We start from the raw sequence: 20,153 nt of genomic DNA on the forward strand, positions 1-20,153 counted from the left end.
ACTTCACAATGTTATATGAAACAAATTGTTTACCATCAACTGTGTTCACATGGATGACTTTGTATGTAGTATTGGTTATAGCTCTTTGCACTGGTACATAGCGCAGTCAGTTCAAGTTCTTTCCATTCTTTGTCAGTGTGAAATACAACCTGTCAAATGGATTGTGAAACAGAACAAGAATTACTTACATTGGTAATTCCAGTTGCTGTTAATCAGTCCTGTGTTTTTTGTCACATGGGAACAGTGAGTAAGGGAATACTGCTTGCAAAGTGCAAAGTAATTTTATTTCAGTGATAGGGCTGTAAGGTGGTAACATAATAAACATGCATTTAGAGTTCTGAAGCCATTGTCAATTTAATCACTATTGAAAATTATAGACACATCTTCATTTCTACACTTTTCTATCATTAGTGACAGCATCAGACAAGGAGTCTTGCTCTGTTAAAGGATCAAAAACCATCTAGGACTGCAAGAATAGCAGAAATCAAATAAAACGTAAATGCTTCATGTACCAACACTTCAGCTTTGCCATATATACTGTTAAGATCAGTTGGTATTCTGTGTTTTTTTTCCTAAATACTCAGTTCTGAATGGTACGTGCTAAGGAATGGATAGTAACTCAAGTTAAAGACCTATTGTGAATATGTTGCTTTTGGGTCACATTTTGCTTTTATTTCCATCAGAGGTGAACTTTGCAAAAGTTGCAGTTACCTTGGATATATGGAGGTACTTGGTTTAACCATTCCTAGAAATTATAGAAAATACTGGCAGTTATTCAGAGCAGCCATTTATCTTAGGAATGGCAAATACTTGAAACTGCAATGTGCTGTGAAGTAGTACAGAGAAGCGTACCAAACATCAGTGAACTTAGAAGAAGAAGATTTGGTAGAAAGTATTTAATTTCTAAGGCCATGTCATTTTTGTAGAAAGAAGTTGTGATCCAACTTAAGCAGAAGCAAAATCTTAAATTCATTACTCGTGCTCTGGTCAATTATTTGGCTTGAAAAGATATGTGATTAAATATATAGCTACTAATCAGGTCAGAAGCTAAGAGGTATTGTTAGCATCCATTTCTGGAAGAAGCTTTAGTAAAGGTGCGTGCAAAATACTGTAGACTCAAAGACCTTCATAACTCTTCCAGTAGGCTAATGTCAAATACTCTTCAGGAAAATTGGTTTTATTTATTTTCTGCAGCTTATAAATTTTTAAAAAAAGCAAACAATATTAGTAGGCAGATCTAAGCAGAGTAGCTCTAATTCTAAAATTCCATAGTTCCTGCTGTTACTATTGACATAAGGTTTCTCACACTTTTTACATTTTAAGTGTACACCTGGATTTTTCAAACAGTGCTAATGTCACTGACTATTAATGTTGTTTTCATGGAATCAAATTTTAAGATACTCATAATAAGTTCTCATTCGCCCTAATGCCAGAGTAAGACTATTTCTTGCAATGTGTTTTTAATACTTTGATCTAATTCTGAGTATATCAAGTATGTATTTTCTTGTGTTGTCTTGTAAAATAGTTTTATTATTCTTATATCAAATTTAGACATTTCAGCGTTGATACTCTATTTCTGTATTGTACCATCACTAGTACTTTATTCAGTTCTTTAAGCATCTTGAAATTGGTAATGTAAAACTTTTACATCTGTGTAGTCTTCAAACAGAATAATTTGAGAACTTTGTCGAAATTCTAAGCTGCTTAGCTATTTCTCATGAAATGTTACATAAAATAGGCTTTAGGTAAACTGTTCTCTTTTCTGTCAAAACACCAAGATGCTAGTCTCCTTTATAATCATTAGAATTTTTTTGAAGGGTTTGTACTGTTTTTTTAAATAAGGAATGGATGAGAAATCACTCTAGCTCAGGATAACCCACTGCAAATATTGATAACCCACTTCCTATTGATAGTTCAGCCATCAGATTTTCTTCATTGAGTTGGTGGGGCCTCCTATGCTGAAATGACTTATTAAGCCAAGGTAACCTTTCGTATTTTAACGTCTGCCTCCTCAAGTCTGTCCTATGAGAGATCTCCAAGAATCCTGAAGGTTGTTTTTGCCAGTTCTCTCATATACTTTTATATGATACTTCTTTAATTAGTTATGTTAGCAACAGAAAGAATGTGTGCATATCTTTATATAACTCTAGGCCGTCTAATTTAGAGGAGTCTTAAATCTAGGGCTAAACACAGACAAAATAGTCATTGCTGCCTTGAGCAGCAGCACACCAGGAGGAGCAAAACAGCCCCCCTGTCTGTCTCCTTGACTCACACCAACTGCAGAAGGGTGGTCTTGGTGGTGGCTGCTGCAGCCTTTACAACCAAGAGAGGTATTGAACTCTGATAATGACAGCTACTACTTGAGGCCAGCACACCAGCAGGAGCGGTCAACATCACCTTTGCCCTGTTGTACAAATGGAGTAAAAAACCTGACCCTGAGCATTCTGTCTGTAGATCTCCATCCTATCTTTCCCATTTCTCTCATTTGTATCTTTTGCATAGAAGTTGTCTAGCATGTTGCTGGTTTTCATCTAAGGCATGGCAAAACTGAATTTTCTAAAACTGTTGTAGACCATAAACCAGATATAAAAAACTCCTGCTTGTATTCATACTAAGTAATGTTAGTTAAAAACAGCTTACCTGGCAAAATATTCCTATTTTCTTACTGTATCTTTAGGCACTTTTTTCTTTAAACACAAGATGGCACTACTGCTATTTAAATAAGTTCTTGTTTATACTTCTATTTATACTTGAATTATTGAGGCATTTGACACGTGTATGTATTTTTTGCATAGCACATTAATTCATGATTTCTAGTTATGACATCCTTTTTAACAATTCATGTATCCTCATGTCCTGTTAATGAGTCAGTTCAGTGTTTGTAGAAAATGTCTGACAAATTTCTTTTACCTTATCAACCTAGTTCACACAACTGGCCTTTCACTAAGGAAATAAAGCTAAAACTGCAGATTGACTCTTAGACTCCAACACACTCACCTGTAGTAGTTATTACCTGCTATATTACCTGTTACTAGTTACCTTTTTTTGGTCAGTTTTCTCCTGGTTGCTAAAACTGTGTTAAACATTTGTGTTTGAAAAGCCAAAAGTGAATGCTCTGGTCTGCAAAGTGACTTGGTTAATTAATCTTTGCTGGTATTCACATACGGTAAAAGCTGTGAAAAGCTAAAAGTAATGCAAAATTATCTTTTGCGTGCATAACTGAGCTTTTGTTCAGCATCTCAGCTTTTGTAGTTTACATGTCTAACACAGAAAGCAAGTCTTACCCTGAAGATTGCCCATTTTGTAATTCACAGTTCCAGATTAGGTTTCATGATCTCTTTTCAAGTTGATGTAAATTCAAGCTAACAGCAAAAAGATGGGCTCCTGGTCACTAGTGCTGTTTTGTACCATGGTTTTCTGTTTGTATAGCTGAGCTCTGACCTGAAACAGGAGTTATCTTGTTGAAAACAACCCTTGGCAGAAACTTTATGTAGATGAATTTTGGCCTTGCCATTAAGCTAGGCAGGTACCAGTGCCAGTGCAAGGATGAGGGTAGAAAACATGTAGTCAGACTGCCCTTTTCAATTTCAGCTTGCACTAAAATTGAAGTGACTGGCATTTCTGTCTGAAAGTAAGTAATTTCAGTTTAATTTGAATAGGACATACTTTGTAACATTGACATGAAGGAAATTAAAGATTATTTCTGGAATCTTATTCTCAATTTTTTATAATGTATGACAGGAATAAAACTGTTCAAGTATTCAGATAACTAGCATTTGCAATATTGATGAGCATAATTAATGATACAGTGAAGTATCTCACTTTTTGAAGGAGTGGAAGTAACTTTAAATCACATGCTGTTCTTCACGATATGTAGAAAACGGAATGATTTCTGTTAAAATGGGAACTAGAATGAGTTAATTCCATTTTTAACTGAGAGAAGCAGCAAGATTCAGGCTGCTTCATGACTGGTATCCATTACTATGTGCTTCTAGATTTAGGAGGCTATTCTCAACTTCTTCTTTAGGTAGAGTAGTATTACCCTTAAAAGATAGTGAAAAATTAAATAAAAAAACCTCAGCATTTGGCTGGGAAATAATTTCAGAATCTAGCCCAGGTCTAGTAGTTAAGATACATCAAAATTATTCCTTCTCCAGTAATTGCTGGAAGAATGATGGAAGGGGGATGTATGGCTACTAGTGACTTTCATTACAGCAGCATTTTTTAGTATTGTACTGCATTTTGAAGGGATCTCAAGATTTCTATTTCTATAAAAAGAATGTTCCGGGTCAGGGAGGAGTTCAAGTGCTATTTTGTACTTCAGCAATACTATCAAAATGATGCTATCTTTTGTCTGACAGTGGTGCAAGTGTGTGTGTGCCGCTGATTTTATAATTGCTCTGTAATGTCTTCATTCTTCTAAGATTGTGGATTGCATCTCAGATTACTGGCTTTTTACACATGCAAATTAATGTTGTAGCATAATTAAAGATCATCTTTATTATACATATCTCAGGTTTGAGCAAGAACTAGGGCAGAAGAAGAGGGGATGGGTTGTTAACATTACGTAAACTTCAGTGCACATTCTTGCAATAGCCCGAAGTCTGTATTCTGTCCTCTCACTTGAGAAGATAAAACTTGAGGCTGAGCCAAAGCAAAATCCATCCAATTCCTCAAGTTCTACGTGAAGCCCAAGGAGAAATGAAGCTTGGCAAAAGTCATAAAATGCTGTATTTGGGGATTTTTGGTATCTTCCATGTTGTACTTTGAACCCATCCCCTTGTAGAAGTGAGGATCAGCTTTACAAGAAAATCTGTGAAGTACTGCAATTAATGTAATAAACAATGATATATTACATACTGGGAAAGAAAAAAATAAAGGCCAGCAGAATCATGTTTATTCTTTTTTAAAAAAAGATATACTTCACTTTTCAGCAAAGATGTCCAGGAAGCTAAGTTTGCCAACTGAGTTAAAGCCTGATTTAGGTAAGTTTACATAGTTGATTTTATTTTTACTAAGACTGTTTTACACAATGAGAATATATTAGAGTCCTAAATTACATAAACTATCATGACTTCATTGCATTTATGTGAAGTGTAGAACTAAAATTTTAATCCCACTCTTCTGGGGGGCTCTTAGGCACAAGGTATTGCTGTCATCGTAAGGTAAGCCTGCAATTGTTACAGATGGCTTATCACACTTTTGTCATAATCTTTAGGCATCTGTCACTCACTTTATCAGTAGTGCTGTGACACCAAAAGCGTGAATAATCAGGTAATGTAAGGAAAATGGCTGCCTGTGTAGAACCATCTGATAAGTTTTAAATTGAAAAATGAGGTATCTTAAGAATAACAGGATATGAAGTCCACTCAAAAAACAGTTGGACATAGTTTTACAAATGTTAATTGTCTTGTGACCACTCTCTCTAAATTAAAATAATATACATCTGTTTGGATGGATGACCAGTCTGAGAATTTCATAATTTTTTTTGAAAAAGCACAGTAACTTTTTTTATTAAAAGCAATTCAGTTGTGAAGCCTGTAGTGCTCACTCAAACAGCATGCAAATGAATAGATTTAATACTCTTTTTAGTACTTTGCCAGCCTGTAGATCGGGTCCAGCTTCCCTGTCTTGTGCCCTAAAAATGATGGGGGACAGCCATAGACCTACAGCAATAGATGCAGCCTGAATGCAAAAGCTGCCTTCTGCCTTCCCACAGCTCGTTCCCCTCCTGCAGCAGAATTCTTAACACAACCCCAGCAGAAGACAGACAGGATCGGATTGGCAGCTGCAGAACTGTATTATTTGACAGCTGCTGCTATCAGCAAGGAAAGAGTCCATGGCACAGGGATATCCTGAAGCTGAGCTGGACCACCCTGATTTGCAATTACAGCTTGCTCCACTCAAATGTGAAGTTGGAAGGAACCCTCAGACATTCTTTAATCCATTGTTATGGCAAGGATCCAGATGTCCAACAGTTTAACTTCTCATCTATTCATGAGCCTCCAATAAATAAGTTTTTAGAAAAATCCCAGACAGATAGTTCAATGTTTCAGTCAGTTATATAAATTCCCTGTTATTTAATCAGTCTTTCTTGCATCCATATTAACTTTTTCATTGTTCTTTCCACAATGAACAGGGATAACAAGTGCTCCCTATCTTTTTGTCAGCCATCTCTTACGCTGTTGAAAAGTCATCGTATCTCTAATCTTTCTTTTTGCAGATTATTTTTTTTACAGTATTCAGTTCCTTCTTTTTTAGGTTATCTTGTCTAAATCTAGGATGGTTTCTGTTAATCTTCTGTGTACTTAGAATTTTTCATCATCTTTCTAAAACTCTTGTGCCCAGAACTAGAGAGATTAAACTGTGGCTGTGTTGGCATGAAAGAGCAGAAAAAAAATTGTCTTTTCAGTCAGTTGCTGTTCTTCCTTACTACGTTTACTAATGGTTTAGGGATGATTTCAGTTCAGGGTGAATTTTATCATATTTTGCAAACTGGAACACATTTGTACTTAAACACTATCAGATTCATTCTAACTTTACTGTTTTACTCCCAGTTCTTCAATAGCAGTAAGTAATTAAATTTTTTTTTTCTAATGAAGACTGGAGAAAAGAGAATGCTGAAATCCTTTCTGCATTTTCCCATCCTGAATGAGTTTCAGCATTTTCTACATTGCTTTAATATTTGCTGTTCTTTCTACTGAAATAATGGAGACTTTTTTTCAACTCACTTCTGGTATACTCATGAAATAGTTTGTACCTTCTGAATTGTAATAGTCTTTGACTGGTTTTGCTTGACTTTGCACATGTGTGGATATCTGCACTTGGATGCCTCATTTTTTCCTGTGTAAAATTCTTCTAGGTTTTCAGGTTTCCTTAGGCAATTATAATCTTTTCTTAAATTTTACTTGTATCTTTTCTTCTAGCAGGATAGCTTTTGCATTGTCCAAAGACTGTGAGGTTGCTTGTATTTATTTATTTATTTATTTTTATGCTTATGTGGTCATATCTACTGGCTCTAGGAGATGACTGAAATGCCTTTCTCCCAAGTTTATTATCCTTACCGTTTTCTGTCCTTTCTTTCCATGGCTTCTGAAACCTAATCTTTTGTGATCTCGTTCTTTCAAATTGCTTTTCTCTTTAGATCTTTTACCTACCCTCTTTTCTCCCTAAATAGCCAAAACAGAACCACATACTTTAGATTTTCTATTTTAGAAAGTGGAAGATCTCGAACATACTAGTCTGCATTATACCATTACTTTTCAATGTTGTAATCAGATGATGCAGGTGCCATTGTCACTAGGTCCTACCCTTTGGTTGAGTTGCTCAAAAGAGCCTCAACTTTCCATCCTTCTGATGAAGTGATGTGTAGTGGGTGATCACACTGTTGTCTCTCCCTATTCATCTGAAACTAATTTGTAAACAAACCATAGATTCTTCCCTGACTCCAGGATAAATAATATGCACTAAAGAAGTTAAACATTTTACCCTTAGTTTTCTCTTCTGAATGAGTTGTCTCCTCTCCATGATGTATTGTCTGGCAAGTTAATTTTTATGGGGTTTTTTCCTGTCCATTCCAATGCTTCTGAGATTTGCACACGTGCTTTTCAGATACTCAGCCAGATACAACTTAACAAATGCACATTTAATTGTATGCCTATTGCAGTTAAAGTATTAATATATTAAGACTGATTAATCCACGTTAGAGTTTAAAAAAAAGCATTAAGTTAATAAATATTCAACCCTGAAGAAACAAGGATATTAAGAGGTTGTGGTCATTAGAATTATAAAACAAATGATTGTTCTTATTGTTTCACTCTGGATTTGATTTTTTTTAAATGTGGAAACTTAGAATGTCAGCATCTGAGTGGTTGACCTAGTAGCTTCTTTCTATAATCCATGTTTTACATTTGGCTTAGAAAAGTTATTGTCTTGCTGAATTTTAGCTATTGTTGGAACGAAAGAAGTATCTCCTGAGAAGATTCGCTGTGTTGAGTACATGTCTGTATTTAGACAGTTGAGAGCTAGTTTTTATACTTTTCAAATGCATGTTAGATGTCGTTCTTAGAAAGTTTTGCAGGAAGTTAATGAAGTTAGCACAGTGATGCTTCCAGAAAGTATGTGGTTAAGTGTTACTCTTAGGCTCTTAATTCTGCTTTAAAGATGCCAATTGCATCTCTACCCTACCCAAAGATCCAAGACAGTAACTTTAAAAAAATGAAGCCATGGTATACATTGCATCAAAGTTTTACTAGTAAGGGTTGTCTTGTACTAAAATTTTGGCATGAGGAGTTAAAGCAAATGATTAATTTGTGAATGTGCAGAAATCAAGACATGCTGCGGTGTTAAGTATCACCACATGTACAAACAGCACACAGCTAGAATGGAGCAGCATGGTTACTGTTTTTTGTTAATGTTAGGATTTATCCTCTCTTGGGAGAACCTTATTTTCTAAGCAATGAGTAAGACACCCTGAAAAGCTTTAGTGCTGTTTCTGGCACTACACTACAGTATTCAACATGGAAGTCTTCAGCTTTGCATACCAGTGCCAGGTAGCATTTGATGTTTCTCTTACTAAAAGTTTGGGTGTGTAGATAGCCTGCTAGACCTCCTCCATACAGTTTCCTGAAGTGGGACAATATTTTTGTGAGTCATTACAGGTTACATTATCTTGCTGTCTGGATGTCACTGCAGTTCTTACAGTAAAATAGCTGCATCTTCAGAAGATGATCAAACAGTGTTCTGTGGAAGCCAGTATTGTTTAATCTCAGCAATCAACTAGTGGGCAAAGAGGTTTATAATTCACTTTTTTTAAAGGAGGAGTCCAGTTTGACTCTTCTCTGTCCCAAGACAGAAATATGCATAGCAATTGCTCATGACAATTATTTAATGGCAAGCTCTGCAAAAAATGATTGGGTGCTTTGTTCAGGATGTGGTATTGTAAACTGGGCCCAGAGGAAATATGGCTAAGGAAGAATACAGGAGCAATACTCAATAGAGTGGTAGTTAGTATATACTTAAAGCTAAAGAACAAAAAAGAAAATCTGAATTCTCTTAATCCCTGCGTTTTGCCATTCTTTTTAATTAATACTGATTTATTTTCAGATGTCAAAGACAACTCTTTCAGTCGTTCCCGGAGTTCTAGTGTAACTAGCATTGATAAAGAAACACGTGAGGCAATTTCGGCTCTTCATTTTTGTGAGACTTTCACAAGAAAGGCTGATACATCACTTTCCCCATGCCTGTGGGTTGGGACCACACTGGGTACAGTGCTTGTCATTGTACTGAACTTACCCCCAGGAGGAGAGCAAAGACTTCTTCAGCCAGTTATTGTTTCTCCCAGTGGTATGTACAAAGCAGACGGGCTAAAGTATACTTTGATAAAATATTGTTGTCTTCATGTTTTTTAAAGAAATTTTGTCAGCTGTGGATTAATCAAAAAATAATATAGACTCCATTGATCTAGCTACTAAGGTTAACAGTCTAGATTGGTTACTTCATTACTGGATTTTTAAAGTTGCAAAATGGAAAATATGATCTCATATAATACAAAAATTCCACTTTGATGTACACTTGCTGAGAAAAGCATGTTTGCTAACCTTAATATAGTACCTGGCAATTATTAAAGAGAAATAGCAGGAAAGATTAGTATTTCAAATGCTCAATTTATTTTTTTATTGGTTTTATTCATGAGATAGTAAACTGTTTCCTGTGTGATGAATAGGGAATACAAATTAAGGGTTGTATATTGAATAACTAGCTTTAAATATTAGTGATAAATTTTTCCTTTGGATTGCTGTGAGAGGTCTTTTATCTTGTTTTTCTGATACACACCAACTGATTTTATTGTAATTATGTATTAATGGTTTGTTGAATATGCTGTTAGACATAGATTTAGCTTTCCTGCTACCACTGTCTCATGCAGAACATGCTGCTCTGCTCCACTTTGCTCACACAGATGGTATCAGGAAATGCAAATTGTGATTTTATTTGATTGAAATAGTGATTTAAAATAGTGTGACCTCTAGACCATATACGTGATTTTTGCTTATTGAGTATGGTATTGGCAGCAAGATTCAGTTTTTCATAACATCTGATCGTAAAGGCAAGGCTGCAGACTAGACAGTATGTATAATCACTAGTTCTGCAGCATAATCTTTAAAAGATACTGCCTTTTTTTGTGTACTTAGCAAATGTTTGTGTTTTTACACTACGTGTGAATAAATAGAAGTACAATAAGAGACGTATCAGCTTAAGATCTGGCCTACAGAGACAGTGATTTAAACAGTGGGGAGGAAAAACTTCCTCTTTCATTTTATGCTAGAGAAGTGATTTCAAGCTTAAAATGCAGGGGGAAAGAAATCCACATGTTCCTTGTTTCTGACCCTGTCTATATTGAAGAAAACGGAGGTGCTCTCCTTTGACTAATAGCGTCTATTGTTGATATTAAGCACACTGTGTACTCCTCAGGAGAGAATAAAATCAGTTGCATTTGTGACACTGAACGTGAATCCAAATGTGCATTCCAGCTTGGTTCTCTTAATAAAGGTATACATTTCTGTTGATGAAATGATTCTGTTGATTCTCTTAATGAAAGAGTATGCATACACTTAACCCTTGAAAACTGGTTTAACATCTTGTTGAATACCTGTGTGCTTTTGCATGTGCTTCGTTGCTTTTAGATAAATGTCCAAAGGCTTTGGTACCTCTGTTTTGCTACAGAAGCAAGCCAAAGTTCTTTTTTTCTTTTCATTGTGCTAGCTTCTTAGAGGAGTGTTTTATAGCTTGAAAGACAATTTAGGAGAACCATTTTAGGAATGGGCTCAACTTCTTTTTTCCTAGGAACCATCCTGAGGCTGAAAGGGGCAATCTTGAGAATGGCTTTTCTGGATACCACAGGATCTTTGATCCCACCAGCACATGAACCCTGGAGAGAACACAATGTCCCTGAAGATAAAGATGAAAAAGATAAATCAAAAAAGCGACGACCTGTCTCAGTATCCCCTTCTTCCTCTCAGGAAATCAGTGAAAACCAATATGCAGTGATATGTTCGGAAAAGCAAGCAAAAGTTATCTCACTGCCATCCCAGAACTGTATTTATAAGCAAAACATAACAGAGACTTCTTTTGTTCTTCGTGGAGACATAGTGTCGTTGAGTAACAGTGTCTGCCTTGCATGTTTCTGTGCCAATGGACATATTATGACTTTTAGGTAAGGCGTGTTTGATATAACTTAAATTTTAAAAGAAAAAAGTCTTCTGCTAGATAAGTGTCCTTTTCCATAAGAATATAAATCTACATTCGCTCAGTGCTGATGAAATTCTAACACTTGGGCCTGGGTAATTTTGTTTATGCATTCTTATTGGTTATGCCTTTACCACATTAAAATTTACCAGTTTAGTTGAAGCTACCCTGATTCAAGAAATAGTTCCAAATGTGTGATACAGGTTGGTGAGTTGATGAAGTTTCTCAAAGGTGAATTTATTCCCCGATGGAGAAAACTCCCTTGAGTCAGACCTTCAGCTGGTACCTGACCACAACTCTGCATATTTTTGTGCAGCTGTTTGCATCACACTCATGCCTCATTACTGTTTTGTTGTGTAGTTTACTCATATCTTAAAGGCCTTAAATGCAGGCTCTAAAGGCATCGTTAATTGCTAGCAGTTGTAGTATAGAAATAAGTCACCTAAAGTGTAAAAAAAAAAAAGTATAAAAAGCATGTGTAACAATATTTTTTTAATGTATTTGCATGTCACCTGTGTGATTTTAATTTGTCCTTTTTTTTAATATTTCCAAATGCTGTTTTATTGGGGACAGTAGTGTATATACCTATACTCTTGCACCTACATTTTAGTCGTGGCTAATAATAAGGTGAATGTGAAACATGGCTTTATAAAATTGTCAGTAGAATTCCTACAAGATTATTTTTAAGATCGTGAAAACAAGCTCTCAACTTGAGAAAACCTAAAAAGACACTTCTTCAGGAAGTTGTTAGGAATAAAACTAAAGCTGACACATAATAAAATTAAAAAATAAGTTTTGATTGTCTGTTAACTCCATTGATGTATCCTGACGTATATTCTAAACATCTCTACAAAGTGCTGCTCACCTTGCAGGGTAAGCACAGATTTTTCCCCAATTAAAATGGAACTTAATAATGTTCAGGTACTATATATTGAAACAAACCCAGTTTTCCTCAGGATTAATTGTTTTCTAATGAACTTTGCATAAAGGTAGGTGCTAAATTATAAACATTGAGTTGTTACATTGTGTGTGGAAGTTGAACTCCCAAGGATTAACTCCCATTTTAGAAGCATGTATTGTTGCTGGGGAGTGGACTTCATGTGCTGATGTGTGAAGTTGTCAGAGCATTGTATCACACCCAGAATGCCCAATGCTTGTCTACTGATATATATTTAGACAGGAGTCTGCAATTCTGTTACAGATTTGTTTGATACTGTGAAAATGCTATCATAGATGTCATGCTTGTCCTATCTGATCTAATGGGTTTGTGTTTTGTGTTGAAGCTGTAACGATGTTTGATGCTTCTATCAGCCTGAAGCAAAGCACTTCCCTATTCCTAAATCACTTCTAAGAATATTCTTATTTTAGATATGTGCACAGCAGAAGTATCGTTTCCTGGGTGACGGGCTTACAAGAGAATATTGCTTGTTATTTCTTACCTGTAGAAATTGCCTCCAAAGTCACGTTACCAGATCTTCCTTTCGTTTGTTGTAGGTAGAGTCTCCTGCTAAGAGACAATCCCCAAGCTGTAAAATGCAGGCTTAACATTTAGAAATTTCAGTACAAATGAAAAATAGTAATCAAACACTTACTGTTGTGGTTTACTACCTCTTTCTTTTTCATTGGTTTTGGCTTCACTTCACCCCTTTACTACTTTCTTAGTTTTTAAAAATAATTATCTTATGCAGATGGTATCTGCAGCAGAAGCAGATTAATGTATTGTGCATTTACAGTTAACATCTTGTGTAAATTATGTTTTTATGGAAATCTCACAGGGAAAATTTTGGGACAGCAGTTTGTTTTGGGTTCTATTTATCAAGCTATCAGGTGTTCGTTCACTTCTCATATTTATTATTACTTTGAGGGAGAGGAATGCTTGGTAGCAATAGTTATAGCCTGTGTGTGCTGCATCTGTTCTTCAGTAGCTTGATGCAGTAAGTACTGCAGTTACATGTGCAGAATCAGAAAATACAAGGTAAGTGAACTTTGCTCCAAGAGGACTTCCTCTTAAATATGCAGTCAGACAAAAAAAAGCTGGATATAATTGATAAGATTGTTTGAGGCTACTGTTTGGAAACACACCTCTGTGTATTTCTAAGTAGTCTTGAGAGACCTTTTAGTCTTTTATTTTTAGTCAAGGAGAAATTCTTCACCTGAGAGAAGAGGCAGAATGTTTAATTGTAAACTTTTGGTAGATACTTATCAAAATCCGTCGTTACTAATTACTGAATAATGCTTTAAGTGAAACTGATTTACGTGCTCAGAGTATCATTTAAATGATGCTTTCAAATGCATCTGTGGTGCAGATGTTTAAATTTCACTTTTGAGGTGCTACCTTGAAAAGTCTTGTATTTATGTTTTGAGATTTTCTAATTGCATTAAATGATACCCTGTTTGTGGTACTTATGCAGATGAAGAGAGAAATGATGTATTGCAGTTTACAAATGAGCCATTTGATCAATAGTAAACAATCCTGCTATATTTTATTTTTTTAATAATTTTTGTAATAATTTATTTATTTTTTTAAGTTTGCCAAGCTTAAGGCCACTGTTGGATGTATATTACCTGCCACTCACCAATATGCGGATAGCCAGAACGTTCTGCTTCACTAACAACGGACAAGCACTCTACCTTGTCTCACCAACTGAAATACAGAGGCTAACCTACAGTCAAGAAACATGTGAGAATCTTCAGGTAATGAATTAAAAAAGTATTTCTCTTTTCTAAGATATACTTGGAGATTCTTCTTTCTGGATTTATGATGCTTATAGTAAAGAAGCTTGTCATAAAGCTGAGCACTTCATCTTTTGTATCTCGATTTATTTGGGGGGGGAAGGTTCTCACTATAGAGTCTTAATTCAGGATGCATCACTTCTCAACTCTGAAATTTTGTTGGTTTATCTATCCTCTTGTATTTGAAACAGTTGCTCGCTTGATTTCCTTTTTGATGGATAAGAAATTTCCTTGTTTAACATGTGCAGTTAACTCGCTTGTTCAACTGGTGCTGGTGGAGGTGCATGCTGACATAAGTGGGGAATGCTAGCTCAGGCTGCTTGAAAGAAGCTATTATGTTTCATGTCTGTTAATAGCTTGGAAAGATTCTCAGTCATGCTTCAGCTTGGAAGTTGTGTAGAGTACTGAAATAGCAGAGATGCCCACTGTAAGCTCTACTTTGGTACCACGCATGGATATGAGTATTTGTAGACATAGTTTCGACAGAACAAAATCAGAAGTGTTGCTCAAGTTGTTGAGGGGCAAATACAGCTTTGTTTGAACCCATTTCTTTGCTACTGACTTCCATGAGCTATAAGCTTACAACTATCAGAACAGATGGTTTGTACAGATTTCTTAATGTATCTTTATTTTAAGTCACCTTGCAAAGACAGATGTCTGTTAAAGCATATTCATTTTGAAATTCAAATCCACAAAATAAATCCCTAAAGTGAAAGAATGTTCTATTAATTTGTGTGTGAAATAACATATGCCTTTTCTCTTCTTCACTGCAAAGGAAATGCTGGGTGAGCTCTTCACTCCTGTAGAAACACCAGAAGCACCAAACAGGGGGTTCTTTAAAGGCCTGTTTGGAGGTGGGGCCCAGTCACTTGACAGAGAAGAACTCTGTAAGTTTTTAGCAGTCATTATTTTTCTGCTATTTCTACCCAAGGAAGCCAGTGATCCTTGAGAAATGTTACCTATGTTCATAGAACATTACACTTGCAAAGAGAAAAGTAAAAAAGGGTATGACAAATACTTTTTCATAGCTTTTATGCGTTGTACACTTTACCAAGACGACCAGAAAAGCTTGGTACTGTTTTCTCACAGACTCCTTTACCTCATTTATTCAGGAGTAGATTATAAAACAAGAAATGGGACAACTGATCTTGTTTTTATTCATCTTTATGAAGTGTATAGTGCTGACCGTGATTTTCTTAAGCTGTTGAACTGAAAAGAGCTGATTCTGGAGAACACTGTTCTAGACAGTGAGAAAATTAAAACTCCATTCTACTTCAGTTCATTTGCTGGATTCCTTTTCCTCATTCAACTTGTGCAGAGACACAAAAAGAATGAGGGCAAGGATAGAATTGTATGATAGTTCAATCCAGTCCTCTCTTCATAGGACAATAAAATTCAGATTTGGCAAAGCTTTTATTACTTGTTCATTTTCTCATATTTATTTTTTTTATAACAGCTTTATTTTTTTACTGTGGTGGCATGTAGCATTTTAATATGTTTAAGGAAAATAACTTCCACTTATTTGAATATTTCCTAGATGAAACACCATATTACACCAGTTTATTTGTAAGAAAAATATGAAACATAGCTGTTAAGACAGATGAGGCTCCCTAGCAATCCCTTCTTTTTTATTGGTTCTTTTTATCTATCCGATAAAAATTAACTTCATCTTTACTACTTGTGCCTGTACATTTTGAACAAATATCAAATATTTAGAGGTCACTTTCTGCATTAAAAATTCTATTTGTATTTATATAGGTGTAATACTTTGAAAGGTTGGTCAGGTATTATATTACAGAAATTTGTGCGCACAGATTATGTTTAATAAGTATGACTGGGACAGGGAAAACCTAGCATTTCATGGCAACAGAAGAGCACTCTTTAACCTTAGGTGCTATCTCTTTACATCATTTCAAGTTTTCACAATCAAGTTTGGCTAAATATCTTTTAGAAGGAAAATAGTATTGAATGGGAGAAAAAAGCCTAATAAATTGTAGCCTGAAAGTCAGTTCAATCACAATTCAAAAGATATCTGAAAATGTCTTTAAAATAGTCATATTTAATATGAGGGTCACAGCAGAATCTGTAATAGGTTAAATTATTTCTCCTTTTAATTCTTGGGAATTCACAGAAAGATGTTTATAGTGTTAGTTGAAATCTAAGTTGTTCTTCCTAGAAATGTAAAATCAAATTAGGAAATCTTGAAATATCACACCACAACTTAAGTTAATATTCTTCCTAGAGGTGAAAAACACCTATGTAAACCATAATTTAATTGTTAAAAAGAAGTTAAAGATTATGTGGTTTGACTTCACCATCCAAAAATGTTTTAGTCTTCACTCAGATCTGTGGAGTATACAATTCAGCATGAGCTTGGAATGTCCATTAAGTGTCTAGACTGAACTAGGTGGCTGGTGTCCCATTATGAGCAAAGGAGATGTACTCAGTGTGGTCACTGGTGTCTAGAGAGCTGTTCAGCTGACCATTTGTGGGTGTTTAATTTAGGACAAGCTGGTGTTTTCTTACAACTGTACTTACTTTTCATTATTTACATTGCGCTTTTTTTAACAAGTTTTTTATAATTTGGGAGCATAGACACCTAATATTCCGGTGTCTGCATCTCAAACTGAACTTCCATCAAAGGAAACTTCTGCTGGTGGAGTCACACTGGCTGGCTATACCAGCAAAGCACTTCTGGAACTGACCATAGCTTGTATTTTTTAAATTTTTTTGTTTTGTCTGCTGAACTCCCAACACCTTCCCTGTGAAGTAGCCGTATTGTTAAAAACCACTTCACCATCACAATTCTGTTGATAACTGTGATGCTAGCAGTGTTGAGAGAGTTCTTAATTTCACACTTGAGCTGTGAAAAAGTTTTATAATTTTATAACCTGCCTGGAAACTTGGAAATACGTTTGAAAATCTCAAATTTATGAAATTGAGTAGAAGTAACATCGAGTAACATTAAGTAGTGAGTCTTGCTCACAATCATGCCTATGATTAAGGTGTTCAGTGTCCATGCAAGGGAGTGACACCTCTTTATAAACTAGTTACATTGGTATTTATGTAAAGATGATAGAAAACCTTACTATTCCATTTTTTTTGCCTTGTAAATGCCTCCAGTTGGAGAATCAGCATCTGGGAAGGCATCAAGGAGTCTTGCCCAGCATATTCCAGGGCCTGGGGGTATTGAAGGTGTCAAAGGAGCAGCATCTGGTGTAGTTGGTGAACTAGCACGAGCCCGGTTGGCACTAGATGAAAGAGGACAAAAACTAGGAGAGCTGGAAGAAAAAACTGCAGCTATGCTTTATAGTGCTGATTCTTTCTCTAAACACGCTCATGAGGTGAGTCTATTACATGTTAAACTGAGCATTAAACTGATTTCCTGTCAAAAAAATCTAAGTTTTGCAAGTAACTGACTTTGGCAAAGGCACTTTAGAGCTATCTAAAGGGAATGCAATATCATTAGTAAAGGATACTTATCTATCAGTCATTGCTCCTAATAATTAAGTATTAATGTAAACAGCTTTGGCCTGTGGCACCCTGGTCTAGAGCATACAGTCTGCCTCAGTTCCTGTTACTTAAAGAACTTGTCACTGAATTAGCCAAGAGTAATGCTCTGTATGACATTCCTCTGGTTCTTAAGATCCAGTTTTTGTATGCAAACCCCATGAGTCAGAGTTAGTTTTTTTCCCTCGGTAACTGCATAGGATGGCCATTCTCTTTCACGTTCATGCAGATCTCTTTCCACCCCCTAAGCTCCTGTGCAACCTTCCCATTCTCCCAAAAATGTCTTTTTCTGTCTGAGGCCAGATCATCAGCAGTGATGCTACCATTAGAAAATTCATCTTGCTAAACCGTCACCGTTCAGCAATGTTGTTAAGGTTTTGAGAAGCCTTACTGAAGTCCTCCTTTCTCATGCTGCTTTGTAAGCATGTAATTCATTTGTATCGTTGTACTTTTGGATACGTTATAGAAACATTAATTAGAAATTGTTTTTTGTATTTTTTAGATGATGTTGAAGTACAAAGACAAGAAGTGGTATCAATTCTGATGACGCTCATTGATTACATCTGTTTAATTTTGTCCTGATGAAAAAATCTTGGTTTTTCATTAATTTTGGCAGGACCATTTAAATATAAAGGAGTATTCACCATTGGATACTGTCGTTTCCTAGCACAAATCACACACTGTTTTACCTCAGTTGTGGCTTTAACTGAGGAGCTTTATATTTAGAAGAAACACACACGAAGAAAACCAAACTTGAGTGTTTCTTAGCTGTTGGTTAGCTGAGAGTTGGAACAGAGAAGGTAACTAGAACATGTGAAAAACGGTAAAGGGAAAAAAACGTAGTGTGAGATGGGCAGGGGCAATGCAGGGTCAATCCTGTGTTAATACTTCATATGCCAAAAGTTTTTGTGCTATTGTAATTGCTGCCAGTGTTATACCCTCCTGTGAGGAGAGGCAATAAATCAGGGGTCCAAGAGCTGGAATAAAGTTGTTTTGTCTTGCTGGACAGTAGTTGACTTACACTTAGCCTCTCTAGGACTCGCTATATTTACCATTATTGATGAAGAAGACTGGAAGTTTGCTGTCACTTCTTTCATTGGGAAAGCTGGAAGTTTGGAATATTTCTTCTTGAAAATTGTATACATAGTTGACCTGTGCATAGTCTTTTCTTGGACCCCTGATCTAGTATTCTTGTATTCACATCATATTCTGTGAAGTGCAAAACAAGAGAATACACAATTTTTGCATTAAAATTCAAGTGAATAATATGACTGGAATGTGTCATACTGGGAGTTTTCATTTGTGTTATGGCTGTGCAGTGTGAAATGTGGTAACATCTTCATTGTGCTAAGAATACTTCAACTTCAGCTCAGTTAAATATTATTTTTTGCCAAAAATAGTTACTAGTTCAGTTCATACAACATTTAGACTTGGCTGTGGGTTCCATTCATGCTGTGAATTTTTATAAATGTTTAACAGAATGTATCTTTACAGCCATTAATAAAAATAGCTGAGATTAGTTTTGCTCAAAACTTAAGTTCTAGATGCCCCTTTACTATGAAATCAGATAATCTTGGACTCAGGTTTTCAAACAGTTTTACACTTCATGGAGGTGCTGATGCATGAATAATGGCAATCATCTAATATTTAATATTTGTCAGTATATTGTTTAGCAAATCTTGAAATCCTGCTAGTAGAGCTATTTTACAAGTACTTATCTCACCCCACCCACCTGAACTGAAGGCAGTTGGCCTAAAGTTTGGATCTAGTCTCTAAAGACGGGGTTTCAATGTGGGCAGTGGTAGGCATTCACTAAAATGTCAGGAGCTGGTGAAATAACGTTCAGTTTGGGTGAGGTCGATAATATCGCTAACTTGTCAATGGCTGCTGCACTAAGCAGTGCAGTGGGAATGACCAGAGCTTTTTTTAAAATAGAGGATTCCTTAAAATAAAAGTTCGCATTTCAAAAATTCATTTAGACTTTTTTTTTCCTCAAAGCCAAAATAGTTACTGACTGGTTTTATTTTTATCAAAGGGAGTACTTAGAAGCTGATAGGTCTACACTGTCTGAAACTAATCATTTTGGTTTTCTTCTCCAAACATTACATTGTGTGGGGTTTTTTAACACACGTTCTGAATGTTGCCAAAGAAAAACCTCAGTTTTGTTTGTATTGTAAAATGATGTTGTAAGTACATAGATAAGGCAACCTTACAAAACACTTAAAGGATGCAAAATATTGAAGTAGCTGATGGTTCTTTATTCATTTTTCAAATGAATGGCAAATATGTTTGGGCTTTGTAGCACATACTGATAAATTTTCTGGTTTTATATATAGTAACATTTAATTAGACAAGTGAATTCTGTTGCCAGTGTGAGGGCATGCCATATTATGCCTACTGCTCAAAGAACTTAACAAATGAGAACATGACAGTTTGAACAGGTAGCATTATGATTTCTTGATGGCTCTGTCCCATATTTACTGAGGCCGTGTTAACTCCAGTTACTTAACTCAGCTTGTCACTCAATTTGCCTCTGCATGTTAATTTCTTTTTTTTAGTGTCTAATTAATGTGTATTTAAACTAATACCACACTTTGTTAAAAATCCAGTTAGAAAAAAACCTAGATAAACTACTATCCATACCATTTCAAAAAATAAAACACCCT

General features: G+C 35.6%; 1 protein-coding gene across 15 annotated transcripts in view; it reads left to right on the forward strand.

Annotated features, from left to right (window-relative positions):
* STXBP5 (syntaxin binding protein 5) overlaps positions 1-18,758 on the forward strand; it is a 109,061-nt gene extending 90,303 nt beyond the window's left edge. For 10 of the 15 annotated variants that reach the window (XM_040597175.1, XM_040597177.1, XM_040597181.1 and 7 more), the window contains 7 exons: positions 4,935-4,985; positions 9,106-9,345; positions 10,843-11,212; positions 13,773-13,938; positions 14,753-14,864; positions 17,101-17,321; positions 17,990-18,758. In XM_040597175.1, coding sequence (XP_040453109.1) covers positions 4,935-4,985; positions 9,106-9,345; positions 10,843-11,212; positions 13,773-13,938; positions 14,753-14,864; positions 17,101-17,321; positions 17,990-18,031 — 1,202 coding nt within the window. In that variant the 3' untranslated portion in view covers positions 18,032-18,758. The remainder of the gene's footprint in view (positions 1-4,934; positions 4,986-9,105; positions 9,346-10,842; positions 11,213-13,772; positions 13,939-14,752; positions 14,865-17,100; positions 17,322-17,989) is intronic. The other 5 variants (XM_040597178.1, XM_040597183.1, XM_040597184.1 and 2 more) reach the window with 1 other exon arrangement.
* Positions 18,759-20,153: the final 1,395 nt, after the last annotated feature.

This window comes from Falco naumanni, chromosome 6 (genome assembly GCF_017639655.2).
Source record: "Falco naumanni isolate bFalNau1 chromosome 6, bFalNau1.pat, whole genome shotgun sequence".
Classification (NCBI taxonomy): Eukaryota; Metazoa; Chordata; class Aves; order Falconiformes; family Falconidae; genus Falco; species Falco naumanni.